General features: G+C 34.7%; 1 protein-coding gene across 5 annotated transcripts; it reads left to right on the top strand.

The window, feature by feature from the left end:
• The first annotated feature begins 10,408 nt into the window (after positions 1–10,408).
• On the top strand, positions 10,409–14,903 carry LOC112281572 (EID1-like F-box protein 2). 5 transcript variants are annotated; one of them, XM_024518224.3, is made up of 4 exons: positions 10,409–11,520; positions 12,615–12,771; positions 13,046–13,893; positions 14,442–14,903. In XM_024518224.3, the coding sequence occupies exons 3-4, from the start codon at positions 13,219–13,221 to the stop codon at positions 14,604–14,606; spliced, it is 840 nt and encodes a 279-aa protein (XP_024373992.1). In that variant the 5' UTR covers positions 10,409–11,520; positions 12,615–12,771; positions 13,046–13,218; the 3' UTR covers positions 14,607–14,903. The 5 variants fall into 5 exon arrangements, with proteins under 5 accessions (XP_024373992.1, XP_024373990.1, XP_024373993.1 ...); XM_024518225.3 differs by lacking the exon at positions 12,615–12,771 and adding an exon at positions 12,772–12,900 and having other exon boundaries at positions 10,829–11,520; XM_024518223.3 differs by having other exon boundaries at positions 10,970–11,520; positions 12,615–12,734.
• Positions 14,904–16,810: the final 1,907 nt, after the last annotated feature.

Here is a 16,810-nt window from a genome sequence, read left to right as displayed (position 1 = left end):
TTGTATAATCTTTTTTTATTGTGAATGTCAGTCAATTCACTTTATTGCTAGAACATCTTCAATGTTTGTTGATGGTATTGTGTTGATATTGAACAAAAAATTAATTTGGATTATTGTAAGTTTAAAGTTAAATCCATAGATTCCATCTATTATTTGATATAAAATGTTAATGTGTTGTATGTGTTTTTGATAATTTAATACTTATTACTTTAGTGAGGGGAACAATTTTATTGTAATACAAGCTCTATTCAAATCTGTCTTAAAAAAGTTAGAAGAAACTTGATGACCATAGGTGATAAATAAATGCACAAAATCAATAAAAGATTCCACAATATTGTGACTATTGAGTTATTTTTAGGTTGTAGGAAGAATCATCAAAATTATATAGCAATCAACCATATTGACTACCATGCATTATTTGATTAACATCAACAACCTATTAGAAGACCATTTGTACTTAAAACCCAAAAAAAAAACTTCAAGCTATGCAGCAAAGTCACCTTGGAGATGATCTACAAAATTAGTACTTAGTATTGGACATTTTAAAAAGTTTTCATTAAAAGTGTTCATTGTGCATAAACTTTAGCTTCAGAAATAATAATTAATAATATTTTATCTATTAGTGAACATCAGAACGATAATGTATGAATTAATAGAAACCCTACACAAACTTTCTTTATGCCTCTTTAAATTAATTTAATGTAAAAAGTTTGTTTTGACTTTCTATCAAAACAATATTGACTTATTTTGCAAAGTTTCACTCAATATTGATACAGACAACTATTGGATTTCATCTATTTTCCGTTCTGAGATAAACTGCTTGATTTTTGAAAAATATGACATGAATTTACTTCAAAGAATGATTAAACCACTCCAAAACTTGCATTCTACGCTGAACCTCAGGTACAACATTGAATTGACCAAAATACTATTCTGTTGGGAAAAAAAACTGGCATTAAATGAAACTAATATTGTGCATGGCCATTGACACCATTCAGATCAAGTACTGAATCTGGCTGGAACTGACTATGAAATCCAAAAAAGTCTCCTAAACCTGTTTAGACGAAGGGCTTACATTAGTTGTCTCACAGATCGAGTGTTGTGTTGCTATTCTCGGAGGAGAGCAATATTGTGTGTGCATGCGTGTGGGTGTTAAGAACATTAGTGGAAGTTCAACACAATTGATGTAAATTCCTGCATAGTCAGTACAAATACCCTTTCAGAAGCTGGGGCTGTGTTGTTGAGTTGACAGAGCTCCAATGTCACTGGTTGTGAGTGTAGTGCATGCAGGTGAGTAATAATTTTACATTGCAAGCATCATAGGTACGTAACTATTTGCTCTTTGAATGACTTCTTGGAATCCCCTGGAGTATCTGTTCGAGTCTGTAAACATCCTTGTTGGGTATGGAAGTGGAAGAATCCGTGTTTGGGTTACCACGGTACAAGAAACTCAATTCTCTAGTCAAGAAGCAGTTGAGCGTGTCTGTGTGCGGATAAAGAGAGGAAGAGGTTAGCGTTGCGTTGTTCTTCGGACGCTTGATGACGTTTAATGGAAGGTGGAATGTAAAAGACTACTTCAAAGTAATTTGATGTGCAAGTTCATGTTCCCCGGAGCTTTGAAAGTAATTGGGAGCTTGCAGAGTTTTGCATTCATATTAAGCACGTATCTGGGTTTCTGTGCTTTTTGCTGCAGGAGTAGTTTGAGTGTGAATAAGAGAATTACAGGTGTATCAATATGCATTGAAGCGTGCATTCTGCAATGTGTCTCATTTCATGTTTTAGTGTGCATCATAGTGATATATGTGCAACATTGTCCCTTCCCCCCGTTTTTTTTTTGCCTCATTTCCGCTTCCCAGGTGTGGAACGGATCACGTTCTGATGACAAGACTTGTTTCGTGTGGCAATTGGTAATGTGAAGGGACCAAGATGTTATGCTGGGCGTCTAGCTCGTGAAAGACTGGCAGACAAAGGCTTCAGCAAAAGAAGAAACTCAGCGTTTTTCAAACAACTTTAAGCTCATGAATCTCCAATGCCATGGCTAGACCTCAATTCTGGGGAATGAGGAAGCGTTTCTCGCTTATGCTGGGCATGGCTGGAAATGATGCTCTTCGGTTCCTTTTATTCTCGAGCTGAAATTGTTTGCCATCGCAGATCATGGGATTCCAGTAAGGCAGGAGAGGACTTCTCGATTTTGAAGACATCAAGCCACCTGAATGATTCTCCATGATACAACTAATATATAATTAAAATACGTTGAAGTGTTTTCAAAATCATAACTCAAATCTAAAATTTGTATGTGAATATTTGTTTAAAGAAAGCATAATATTGAATATTTAAATTAAACTTGAATGTGTGTGTTTATATATTTTATTAAATTTCAAGATTTGTTAGAATAATTAAAACATCATTATTTAAAATAGTCCTATTTGAGAACTATTGCTTTATTGATGGATTTAGTGCCTGGATGAAAATTTCATTAAAACCTTACTAAAAAAAACATAAATTATTAATACAATGACAATGTTCTTAGGAGTCTCCATCTTTTCTATGAATTCTTTAAAATTTTCTTTTATACTATAAAGGAGTTTGTTTAATATAGTAATAGTTTTTTATTGCTAATAAAAGAGACCATCACAAAAGAATCTAAATCTTTAACTTTTATATGCCATTTAAAACATCTTGTTACCACCACCAAAACTTCATTATTTTCTCTCTCATTGCTTTGTTTGTATTTTATATCAAAGAATAATAGAGATAATAGATATTTTTTTGTCTCCATTATTGCTTTATTTAATTTTTTTCTTGTGTGATGGTATTTTCAATAACTTCTTAATCTTAAGATCTTAAATCTTGTAATGGTATTTGCAAAGACTTATACAACCTCAACATTGTCAATGTTTGTGTGGATGTTAAACATTATCATATAATTATAATTAGCCATTAGATGATAGTCAAGAGAACCATCTTCTTTACAATACAATAGAACATGGATGTTTATTGTAGATTGATAAATCACTTAGTCTATCAAATATAACAAAAGAGATTTTTTTGTAAGTTGAGTAATTGTTATAAAAGGACTAGCACTTCTAAGTCATCTAAATGCAAATGATAGAAATAATATCAAATTAGTAGTGAATTGAAATTGATGTAGCAATGACAAAAGAAAATGATTTATAAATCCATAAATTCTAGGCAACAACAACATCTTTAATAGCAATCACCAAAATTATAGAAAAAAGACTTGACAATCTTTTTAAGATAAAACCATGGTAAAAATTAAAAATAAAATAATATATGAATGAATGCATAAATAAATGGATTGCATTTAGAATGAATGTAAATAGACCTACTTTATTCCTTTTATATAAGAATTTTCTAAATATATATCTAAAAATATTATTATCAAAAATTTATGGCATCTAGAAATTAAAACTAAAACATCATTATTCTATTATAAATTATAACCAAGTTCATAATACTATTTTAAAATATCAAACATTTTGAACATATAATATGTACAACTATCATAATTTTATAAATTATAATTATAATAAAAAATTAAAAACTTATTGCAACACATTCATTTTTATTCAATAACAAATTCAATAACAAATTTATAAATTATATATTATATACCTAATCAATATTAAATCTTGTCATTCAATTCTTAATTTGTAATATGCTTTGATAATAACATAAAGAGAAATTTTTGCCAAATATATGTATGTATGCATGTATGTATGCATATATGTTTATATTAATATTTATATATCATTGATGTATGATGTAATTTAATTAATTAATTAAAAAATTAACATTTCTATCAACAAAATAAATAAATAATAAGTATTTATATAATTGGTATACTTTTCTTATAATAAAATTTCAACTACACACAAAAAATATTGAAAACAAATGATTTCATTTTGATCATTAACGTAATTTTTGTTGTTGTCTCTATATGATACTAAAAAGCATGGTTTTAATATGATTTAAATTATGGTGAATTAACATGTGAATCTTTTACAACATGGAACCTCCAAACCATGAAAGGGTTCAATAGTCCAGCTTCAATCTTTTTGTACATGGAACACAACAAGTCAGTGTGATATGTCTTTGAAAGCAACTATTATGTTGCTATTGTACAATAACAGACTTTTTTTCTTTTTAAGATTTCATTCTATATTCATGCATAGTTAAACCAAAATTCACTTTCAATATATCCCACATGAGCAAAACAATAAATATATATATATATATATATATATATTGTTAGGAGTTTTTTTCAACCAATCACATCATGATCCAAGGAAGGATTTTAACATACAACTGGAATACTATGGCAAGGGAAGGACCACTCTGGGTGTCCCAGTCTGTGCCTATTCCGTCCCAGTCTGTGCCTATTTCATCCTATCAGAACGCCCCTTTCCGCCAACCTGGAGCCCAAGTCAGAAGCACAGTGAATGCCAAGTGTCAATTGCTCCGTACTACACCGCGGGAAGTGGATGAATGTGTGCATCCATAAGATATCATTCACATTGGATGGGAATGAAACCCCGTCTTTCAGGGCAAATTGCCAATTCGGTAACCAACGACTAGGAAACAACGTTCCCCGCAGTGGGAGCGAGAATCTGAGTTGGGGGGGATTGAGAGAGCGACCAGGGGGAATAGATAAAGTCCAGTCAGCATTTTTTTTCTCCTGCAACCGACTCTGTCCACCTGGCACCATTTTGCAGAGTTGGACAACTGGTGTAAGGGTCGTTCCACTTACTGCGCGACAATTGTCAAATAATTATTTAATAAACGATGGTTCGTATTGGAAGGTAGCTGCCTTTGCTAATTCCACATGCAAAGTATTTCTCCTCTCAATATTTTGCCCCCAGCTTAGAGCCAATTGTAAACCCAACCCCTCCCACACCCCCTATTTATTTACTACATTAATGAATAAATTTATAAGTTTTCATAAGCACTCCCTAATGTTATCCTAATCCTCTATGACCATTGAGGCGGCGGGGGTTTAATACTCCCTCTCTCCCTCTCTGTCTCATTAGCAGCTGATCTAGTGTGTCCAATTTTGACGTGCCATCTGGAAGTACAACACAGGTAGCTCCGGAGCCCTAAAATAACTCATGCATGGAGATTTCTCATTGGTAAACCCCACCATGGTGAGTTTCGTGACTTGAATAGTAAAATCCTTAAATACATAACAAAAAATATATCTTTCCTTCGTGTGGTTCTATCTCTAAATTTGATCCAATACTTATCATTCACAATCATATTCTTTTCACATAGTTTAAAATTCAAAATGAGAGGAAAAATCTTGTGTGTATATATATATATATATATATATATGTGTGTGTGTGTGTGTATACATGTAAACATGCAGTTGTTGGAGGAAACTTGAACCATTGATCATAAAATTTACTCTAAAACTATTCATCATATGAGTGAGCAGAGTTTTTTTGACCTTTTTGGGTTTGAGTGGGATTAGTTCTTGTTCCTTTTTGGCTCTGTTTTTTTTATAAAAAAAAAAAAAAAAATCATAAATTCCTAACTCAATATTCACCAGTATTTTGTGTAGAGGCTGTACTTAATTGTACAATTGTTTTTGAAAACTTTAAGTATTTGAGAATTTCGAATTTGGTTAAAAACAACGGTAATAATAAAAATACGAAAAAGCAAAAAGAAAAAAAAAAGTTTTGACAAGTGTTTTTTTCTAACACTAAGTTTATTATTTTATTTGTCTTTTATTCTTTTTTCGTACAAAATAGGTACTATGATCACATGCTGATTGTCCATGTAGTACACACTATCAAAGTAGTCCAACCAATCAATTGTAACCTGCATGCCCAACTGGTCACAAGCCACTTTTAAAAAAGTCACACAACCTCATCACTAAAATATATAATCTCATCACTAATTTAGTTTTACACTTTGCATATCTTTACTTCCAGCCACAACGTTTAAAATAGCTAACTTTCCATCATGAAGATATAATCCATTTTTACTCATACATACTAATAAACATTTATATCTAGAAATAATAGTTAATGGATAACATCTTAACTATAGCGAATTGTGTGATTGGAGAGCCAATCAAACCAAGTCATGAGAATCAACGCAGCCATGTTGCCAGCTAGGATTCCACCAACTCAGCTCGAACGGATGTTATCATCCGCCACGCTGGAAATGAATGAAAAGTGGATGGATATACGGACATGCCTGAAAGAGCGGGATTCGATGCTGACTTGGCAGCGCAGACGGGGTCGCCTCCATTCTGGGTCGTCCACCTGTACTGTCGCTATGTCGGCGGAGCCCATGTTCCCGTTGCTCCCACCTCATCCCCCACCCACTTGCAACCCCTGTTTCCGCCCGCAGTTTGTGAAAGTAAACATTCGTATTCTCGAAAAATTATATTTGGATTTGTGCAACATATTTTTCTGAGTCCAAGTGTTAGTTTCACCTTTTTCATGTATTTATTTATAAGAGTGAAAAAAATACAAGACAGATTCACAATGTGTATTATTAATATTATTAATATTATTATCTTTTTTATGTTTTGTTGATGCTGTTGTTGATGAAGTGTACAATTAATACCAAAATGAAGTTTGACCTAAAATAAGGTCAGCTACAAATAAAGACACCAAAAAATTATTAAATTGAAATAACCCTAAAATGTAAAAAATTATTTGGAATGCCTATCATGAATAAAATTATTATTATTATTATTTATTTACAAATTTGGTGGGTTAAAATTTGCATATTTTTTTTCCATAAAATATTACATCTAATTTACCTCTTCTGAACGAATCATTTACTAAACTCAGAGATATATATATATATATATATAGAGAGAGAGAGAGAGAGAGAGTATGTTCCTACTTAAGAAATGGTTTACTAGGTAGAGAAACATAGTTGCAATGTCACTGAGTGTAAATAGAAACTAGTAGAAATCATAGTTACCAAGTCTGGCAAGATTTATTTGGTAAAATTTCTTTAAATTTTATTTAACCTATATATATATACATATATATATATATATATATATATCAGTAAAGAATACTTTGAAGTTAAGTGTAAAAAATATTCTCTTTTATGCAATCTTTAATCTATAAGTATATAAACATGTATACTTTACACTATGTGCCTTTTGAAGAGGCTACTTTATTAAAATGCATCAACTTTTTTAAAATTTCAATAACATCTCATTTTTATTTATATATTCTATCAATGTCAAGCAATTAAAATTGTCTACTTCAATCATTCAGCTCAACACATTGAATTCAAAGTAGGTGTTATTGATTACTATAATTAGTTTTTTCCATATGTGGATAAAACATTTATTTTAAATTACTTGAAAGGTTTCCTGAATAATTAAAGTACTATCATAAAAATAAAAAAAAATCAAACAGTTTATTAAAAAATATATGCATTCATGCATATTTTACATTAATTGTACAACTATTTTTTCGCATAGTAAAGTTTTATTGGTTTTTTGAATTCTTTATGTTAAACTCCAACTCTTCAAGAAAAAGGTTCTCTTTACATAGTATACATACTGGTGTTACATGGTTTTACACTATTAACTGCAAAATTATTTTTTGCTCTCTATTTTAGATCGTCTTTCAATAAAAAAACACAGTGTATTAAATATTACTTGCTCTAAAACTTTTGGGTGTAATACCAAATTTTAAAAACTTCATGTAAACCTAGAGAGTAGAATCAACTTAACAATTTTTGGTAACCCATAGTTTCTTTTGTTATTATTATTATTATTATTATTATTAATATTGAAGACTTTGTATTTAAATAACAGAATTTTTATTTGACAAAATTGAGATTATTGCATCTAAACTTACTTAAGTCATTTTTCATTATTAGAATTTTATTTGAACTCTAAAGTCTGAAATGTATTTGTAGTAGATTCTGTAAATGTACAATGCTTTTGACTTTGTAAAATCAACAATATTTTGTACAAAAAGGTTTGTTTTGCTTTGTTTCTGTGTTTGTTTTTTCTCATTTTTTTATTCCATTCTATTTGTATGGTTTTTAAAATACCTTTAAATACATAGCTTAATTTCTGAAACTGGAAAAAAAAATATTGTAATATTTAATGATTATGTTTCAAGAATATTATAATTTTGTTGAGATGAAAAGAATTTAAATAGACTGTAAATTTAAAAGGTTACATTTATTAATCACCAAAATATACATAGTTAGTTTTCTCTTATGACTTTTAATCACTCTACAACTTATGGCACTTAAGTTTAATTTTGTTCTATCCTGTATGCTTCTTGTGGATTATATTTAGTTTTAAAAAATTTTAACACTCTAAAAAAATCACAATTATTCGAAATTCTTTTGTGTTATTTTTCCTACTTTTGCATTTTAAATTACACTAGCTTGCTTTTGATTCGTATATTAACCATGTTTTTATGCATGGTAAATTTATATGCTATATCAATGGTTTTATTGAATCTTGGAGTAAATTCTAGATTGGTTTTAAAAATACTGTATTTGTTTGATTTTCTTCTTGATGTTAGATGCTCAAATTTACAAATCTCTTTCTAAAATTTGTCAAACTTGTTTTTTTTTTTTTTTTTTATTTTCAAGCAATTGGCCTTTATTCTTGCATGGAGATTTTTCAGTAAAAGAACCTTTCTGAGTTTGCAAACCACAAAGGTAATCACAAATTGCTTTAGTTAAATAGCAATGACGGTAGTTTATTTTCAAATTCTTTTAAAATATGAAAGACAGATCTTACAAACTTATGTGTTTTTTTTTTTTTTTTTTTTTTTTTTTTTTCTACGTTAAAACTGTAAGCATTGTTTATTGAATTATTGCTTTTGAAAGCATCGAATTATTAATAACATCATGAAAAGAAGGTTGACAAGGTTATAAAATGCCTTGATTCAGTGGTCTCCATATGAATATATAAATATATGTTTTGTCTTTTGTCAACTTATCTTATGTTCGAAATATATGATTCCACTTTTTTTATCTACATTCTCTACAAAAAGTCTATAGTGGATGTATGAAATTTATTATATATTTTCAATAAAAGTCATTCACAATTGTTATTTTTTTAGGAGTATTAAATTAATATATATTTAAATACCACAAGTAATAATGCATTCTAGATTTGCAAAACAACATGGAATCCTATTTTATATATTGAAATAATGATTTATGGGTTTTGATGTTGCACAACAAAACAGAGAATATTATTATAATGTAATTGTTTTTATTAACCAGTATATAGAGCATTCATTTTTGGTCAAAAAGCTGCAAGTAAAAAGTATAAGTTTTCACCAAAATGTAATCTTGACTTCAGTGATATAAGGTAAATTGATTGTGTAGAACAATGTCATGTATTTTCAACTAATTGCTGTATTTTAAAAATCACACAATAATTCAACATACAGAAAGGATTAAAAAGGAATAAAAACCACAAAAAACAATTAAATTCAAAGCACTGCCTTGAAAAACCCATAAATAAATAAATAAAAGTTCACGTCAAAAAAAATTACAGATTGTAAAACACAAAAATTCACACACATAAACTTTAAATTCAGTTTCTTTATAAAATTTGATTTTAACTACATGTTGAAACACATTCAAAACCAAGTCATGACAACAGGGAATAAAATAGCCAATTGCACATAAACTCTTAAAACTCAAACAAGTTCAGCCTGATCGCTAACCGAAATGAAGAAGACCCGTTAAGCTTTGAAAGGAATCACATCTGTAAGAAGACTCAATACCCTCCGCCTTCAATAATATCTGCGCCATTTACCAAAGTCCCCTCACCAAAATTGTCAGCAATCGAATACGAACTCACGACCTTCAATCCCTCAAAAACTGAACGCATGAACAATTCGCCCCGAAATCAATGCCGATCTTCGTCCACAATGACCAATAGGAAGCCTGCTTAGCGACAATGGATAAATGTATATAGTAAACGAGAACATGTAAAGTGAAGAGCGTAAAGTAAAGTGAGAGGGGGGTGAGAATCGTCGTCATCATCGTTATCGTCGTCATCGCCTTCGCTGCAATCGAAGGATCCTCGGGGGCGATGGATGGCAATTGGAGGACCCAGTCTCAGCGACGACCCAGTCAATCAATCACCGGAAATTGGCGAGAGAGTGAGAGAGACAAAGACAAAGAGAAAGAGCATAGAGAGAGTGAGAGAGATCAAGATCTGGATCGAGCGAGAGAGATCGAGAGCCATCAGGAAAATGAAACAAAAAGTTAGAGGAAGGGAAGGAAGGAAGGAAGGAAGCAAGCAATGGGGCATCCGCATCATTAAACGAGATTCCTCCTCCTCTTCCTCCTCGCGACTCCCTCTCTCCCTGCTCTCCCTTTCTTTCTCTCCTCCTCCTCCTCTTCATCCTCCTCGTCTTCTTTCTACCTCCCCTCACTGCTTGCTGCCCACTGCCCCACGAACTGAAGGCATGAACTTCTTTACTATCCCACCCCAGTAGTGCCAATCCCACTACCTCCCCTCCCCTCCCCCCCCCCTCCCCATCTCTGCTTCTCTCCCCTCTCGCTGTGTGTGAGTCTGTGTGTGTGTGTCTGTTCTTGCTTTGTTCGTGTGGACTTTGCCATCCACCAGGTTTGCAGACAGACCAAGGGAAGGAAGAAGAAAAGACAAAAAGAAAAAAAAAAAAAAAAAGAAAAGAAAAAGAGAGAAGACTAGAGAGGGTGTGACTTGTGCCTGCGGCCGGGACAGGGCTGTTGGGTCTCTTCGTTTCTTCGACAATAGTCTTCACAGTCTTGGATCGACGCCACCCTCGTGCTCACAACCCTACTTTCTGAGTTGTTGCGTCGCTCCTGGTGTCAATGCGAGGAAATCTTTGAGCACAGGTGGAGCTTTAGTGTTCAGAGAGGAAGGTGGAGAGAGAGAGGGAGAGAGAACGAGAGAGTGAGAGAACGAGAGCACGGCAGAGGTGGTGGCCAGGGCGCGTCGTCGTGAGTGATTGGCTTGGTCGGAGAAGAAGCCGCGGGCGGTGCGGAGTCTGTGTGTGTGTGTGTCGACGTTGGGATTTAGAGGAGGGCCTGGAGGAACGGGGCGAATTTCGGGGGAGAGTGCAATGGTGGCAGTGGGGTGTTGATAGAAGGCTTGAGGTGGGAGTGTTGGAGCTGTGGGCAGTTTTGAGCTATGGTGAATCGGGAGAAGGGGAGGCTCGGGAAGAGAGATAGGAACGAGGGAGCCGAGTGCGGAGGGTATGAGCTGAGGTTGATGTGCAGGGGAGTGGTTGGAAGAGGATGGGGGAAGCAACAGAATCGCTGAAGAGCTGAGGAAGACGTGAAATACGGCGTTCCTGGATGCTGCCTACGTATAGGTCTTTGCTACTGTAATTTGCACCTGACCGGACGTTACTCGGATCTCGTCTGACTAGAATACTTGAGCAGTGAGTTATGCTGAAGGTACTGCCAATCTATGGTGAAAAGCAGTAGCGCCAGAAGTTTTGCTTGAGGCTGAGGAACAATCTTCAGCAGTTTTGTCAGCTTCACAAGGTTAGTCAACTTGTCCAGGACGTGTGGGTTTGTTTGTCTTTCTGTTGTGTTTGCAGTGGATTTTAGTTCCTGAAACATATGTCTGCTTCACTTCGCTCTATTTTTTGCGTTTACCCAATATCTTTTGCTCCCTGATGGACATCAACTAGTAAGAAGATAACTTTGGAGGGGCAAAGGATAATAGAAGAAGGTTCATTTCGCTTGTTTTAGTGGGCAAAATCGGATTTAATCCTGATTCGGGGCAGGATAGTTTTAGGTTTCGCTCTGAATGACTTTTCTTGATATTGAGATCATAATCTGCACTTCTGGTACACTTAGCATGTTAGCCTTTTCAGACAGTGTTGTCTGTTTCCAGCTTTGAGTTAGCTTTGTTTAAGGTGTAAATGGAAACTCAGATGTACAGGCTTGACAAGGATGGAACATAGTGGACAGAGAAGATTCTAGAACGCAGAGATGACTGAATAGTTTGGCCTGTTTACGCGACGATACATGACCCTCAAGATCTGCGCCATGTTTACAAGTTCATTGGAGAATCTGTCTATGAAGCTTGAATTTGATTGAATTCTCGGTGCGTAGAGAATAGAGTATTAATCCTTAAGCGCTACATTTGTTTCGAGTTTCCGTTCCATTGCAGTTTTTCTATTGGTGGATACCCCTTTTTGGTTACTGTACTTCATCTTCTTCTTATGTTATAGACTCATTTCTTCTGAACTGCGAGCTACGTTATATCTGCACACTTTCGGTAGAGGAAAAGCACTAATGGGAGGTGAATGAGCCGGTTTTGGCAGTATTACAGGCCGCTCGCCTGATTTTTTTTAGGTTATAATTCCCAATTGAGTTTGGGGTCTTTACGAAGGAGGTGGATAATGTTTTATCGAAAATCTATTTTACTGTGTAGATCTTAAAATTTGTTTTTTTTTTAAAAAATCACTAGTATTATTTTTCCCTCACAGAATTTGTACTTTGAGAACTACGTCTTCTCTCTCTGAGCTCGAACTTGGGTTTACTTGTAGAGAAATTACATTGCATAGTGTCCAAGTCCAGCGGTTATTGCGAACATGTCATATAGTCAGATCTATTATTGTCATGTGCAGCCACGGCATCCGCTTAATTGTAATAGTGCGCTGGTAATTACAAGTCTCGGGTCTGACATGCCCCGGATTATTCAGTTGGTGAACTGGAAAAGGAGCTTTTATGCATGCGGTTGGTTGGAAGTGAGTTTGAGTTGTACATCCTTTATCTTCTCTCCAGGTTGATGCAAGCGCCGTTTTCATATTTGTGCCATTGATACTTCGTAAAATTCGGGTCTAATTGGAGGTCTCACACGAAGTGAAATTGTTGGAAGTCGATCGGAATGCTATATGTTTTCATGGACTTTAAGTGAGCGTAAATCCCATATCCTTGTGTTTGATATGTCTGATTGCGGTTCCATTTTTTACTCAGTTCTACACTAAGAATGTATTAGGAAAGATAGCTTGAAGTTGCTAACACTGACACTAAGTAGTTGTTCTGGGTTGCTCTGCAGATGTTCTATAAGCAAGCCAAGAAAATCAACTAGTGTTGGACCATTTTGTAAACTTACTAGCTGCTGTTAGATTCTTACAGGCCTCTAATAGCATCTAAACGGGTGGTAAAGGTGGGATGGTGAAAAGTAGTAGTGGTGGAGCAGAGAGGAGTTGTAGCGTCAGCTCCATATGAATGAGTTGTTTGCACAAGGGAGGAGGTGCGGCATCGCGCATCATGCTAGCACGGTCGACTCGGCAGAGGCTCGGGGATGTGCAGGATGGAGCCAGTGGGGTGCAGGCTGGGGGTACAGAATCGGGGAGTAATGGAGGCGTGGGATTGTTGGACGAGAAGGTGCTATACTTGGTGTTCAAGTCCATGAACTGGAATCCGTTTCTCATTTGCCAGTATACATTGGTCTGCAAGCGGTTTGCGGATGTGATGAAGAAGGTGATTTGGAAGGAGTTTTGTCTCTCCCGGGCGCCCAAGATGGTTTCGCATTTGCTGAGTGGCGCTGGAGGTCAAGGCGGCACTATTGCTGGGGGGTGGCAGCCGCTCGGGAAGCTCATGTTCAGCTGCCCCGGGAGCCACCAGAGTAAACATTTTTATTCCAAGACCATCCCAGGACACTTTGTGTGGAAATCAAGGTTCTCCAGGACGTCAGGAAAGAGTTTCTTGCCTATTCAGTGTCGATCGGACACTCTTTACATTTCTGATTGCTGCGAGCATCTAGACAATGGAGACGATGACGATCTGGGTGTTTACCGAGGAGTTTTTCGTGCCTTTGGAACGTCCAAGACGCGCCGGTTGCTGATTGAAAATCGAGTGGATTTGGAGGAGACTGAGTTCTGTCCTTTCTGTCGTGAAAAGGTACAATCTTACCTGCGCTTTCCCAATTGTTTTATAAATGGACAAAGAATAACATGATTTTTCCCACTAGCGACATAGTTTTATTATGCAATCAATTCGTAGAAATCCTGACTTTTACTGCGGTAATTTTCTCAGGATAGTGGTTGATTCATTTTAATAAAAATACAATTGTTCGTCTTCGTCTGGCATGTGCAAGTTTTTCTCTCTACGTCATTTATACTTGTTAACTAGGGGTTATCGCTTTACAATCCTACAGTACCATTCATAATGTAGTTCCCTTCAGTTCTGTAGTCCAACAATCTCCTGTATGTATTGAACATGCTTTTTATTGTATTGTTAATTGACCTTGCCGTCTTGATGGTCGAAGATGAAAGGCTTCGCAATCTTTCTGGAACATTCTTTGTAAATATTAAGAGTAAAAAAGAGCCCGTGCGCCTCAGTACAAGTACCTGCTACTGTGTACATATATAATTTTAATGATGAGAGTTGCTAGTACTCGTGAAGATCCATGATTGAAAACTGACGGAGAAATTTGTTTGTCCATTTAGGTCTGGAGTATGACAGGGGCGCAACTTGTTCCTCCAAGCGCGATTCAAAGGCTTGGAGCCTACAAAGATAATGTGGACTACTTTGTGTGCGTCAATGGGCACCTTCATGGCATGGCTTCATTGATCTCAACATCCGACTCAGAATTGTCGGGAGAAGACCAGTAGGTTTTATGTCATTGTATTTGTATGTATACACAAGACCAGTCATTGCCCTGGTCTTGAATCATTCATCAAGGCACGAAATGGGAGACCCCGCCTGAATGGCCTGCTCTCTCGGTCAAAATTCTACTTTTTCTTTTGCTGTAGGGGGTTGGGGGGTTGTTAATCTAGACGTAGTATTGGTCTTGCTACCTCCTCGGTGTTGGAACGAAACTCCCTTGTTACCGAAGTATGGTTTATGACCTATTATTTGTCACTGCATGAAATGAAAAAGTCTCGCTCCGGCTGACTTTCTCGCCTGTCTATTATGATAAAAGTCTGTGTGAATCAGTTTGCTATCTGCTTTCTGTGGCTTTTTGCAATGGTCCTACAATCTGGTTCTACAATGCTTCAACTGCTAACATTCCTTAGGTGTTTATTATTGGATCGCATTCAAATTTGGGAGCTAAATGTGTACTACATATTTTCTTGGCAAATAAGTCATTTTTCAGGAGACAAAGCGAAGTGCCTGGTTTTCATGACTTGGGCTAGTAATTCCGTAACAAGCCCACAATGCCGTAACCCTGATTTGCACTATTCTTCCATGGTACAGTGAGAATAGCAGGTCTGGACAAACGTGCAATAAAAGCTATCTAAGAGAGAGCAGCATGAAGGGCGCATGTAAATGGGCTCATTTGCAGTAATTCTGAACAGCAAAATTTCAAATCTGAAGTTTTGAAGGCTGGCATCAGATTGCAACCTCATTCACACAGGCATAGTAATTTCATGGTTGTCACTTTTATTTTGTGTTATAAATGTTTTATATGCATAAATGCTATTAAATTATTATTATTATTATTTTGGCTTCTGTTGTGATTTATTAAGAGGGGAAGGGTTAGAGGAGTGGTGAGCTTTGTGAATAGCATTGATGCACTGAATTTTGGAGTTGCTGGGTTTTATTCAAAAAGCATACAGGCTTCAATGTTTCCACAATTGCACAACTAACATTCTTCATACCTACACACATATACACATATTTAAAGATCTTGTTGTTAATCTAATATCATAAGTTTGTATTGGTTCATTAACAAATAAAAATAATACAAAAAACACATTCACAAGCATATAGATTTATTTTATAATAGTAATGATAATGTTATTAGAGAACTAACAATATTAATCCAAGAACTTGGACAATTAGTATTCAAGTATGTACAATTGTATCTCTCCAAGTTGATGCAATCATTAGTTGAGAAGTTAATTAAATAGTAGAGGTTATCAAGTTCTAAAGTTCTTTAAACTTAATACAATAATTAGCTAACAAATGACCTAAAACTTTGTAGATGTTGCACTTATCAACCTCATTGTTAATTATATGTTGTAGGTAGAAGCAATGATAGTAGTGTATGAAGGTAATAATGATGCTCACATTTATGGATTGGATCTAGCAAGTTGTATTTAGAGGCATCATGCTCACATCCATCTTAATGAGGAGGAGGTCAATAATATCAAGTTTGAAGGATTAGAATTAGAGGCAAGAAAAAATATATAATCTTAGCAATAGTAAGGGACTCAAAGTCTAAGAAAAATCCATCTTAGCAATTGACTTGCTTGTTATAACTTCATCTTTAGGCAATACAAATTCTTTGAGGTGTTCACTTGTAACAATGATGAATGTCCAAAAACAAGATCTTTGGAATTTAAATTAAGCTTAACTATCAATAAGCAAGAAGTTTCTTTATGTTTGGCCCACAAAGACATTCACCCTTCTAAAAGTGCCCTTTCAAGGGACAATTATTAATCTTCTAACAAAGAGACATTCATTTGAGGATACCAATTGTATATAGTCCAATGCTAAAAGATAAAGCATTGTTACTAGTTCACATCTTAATAAAGTATTGATACTTTAGGTACTCCAATACAAGGATTATTGCATTTGTATTTCAATTGACTTAATTAAGAAAAATGCTAGATTTCTTGCTACATTATTTAGACTAAGCAATAATGTGCCAATCTTCTTTAATGATTATTTATAGAAGTTTAAGTAGTACCATAGCTTAAAAAAGCACAAGTCACATGGAAAAAATAGCTCTACTCATAATATTACCATTATTAATCAATTTTCAAGTCTACAAGCAAAAGCATTAACATATTCCATCTAAGAGACTTAAAATATGTATGAGAGTAGTCTCTTCTATTTAATGGTGATAGATTACACCATCTTGCAATGT

The sequence above is a fragment of the Physcomitrium patens genome, chromosome 4, assembly GCF_059467195.1.
Source record: "Physcomitrium patens ecotype Gransden chromosome 4, ASM5946719v1, whole genome shotgun sequence".
NCBI lineage: Eukaryota > Viridiplantae > Streptophyta > Bryopsida > Funariales > Funariaceae > Physcomitrium > Physcomitrium patens.
The sequence above is the reverse complement of the archived record's forward strand: the minus strand, read 5'-3'. Positions and strand labels throughout refer to the sequence as shown.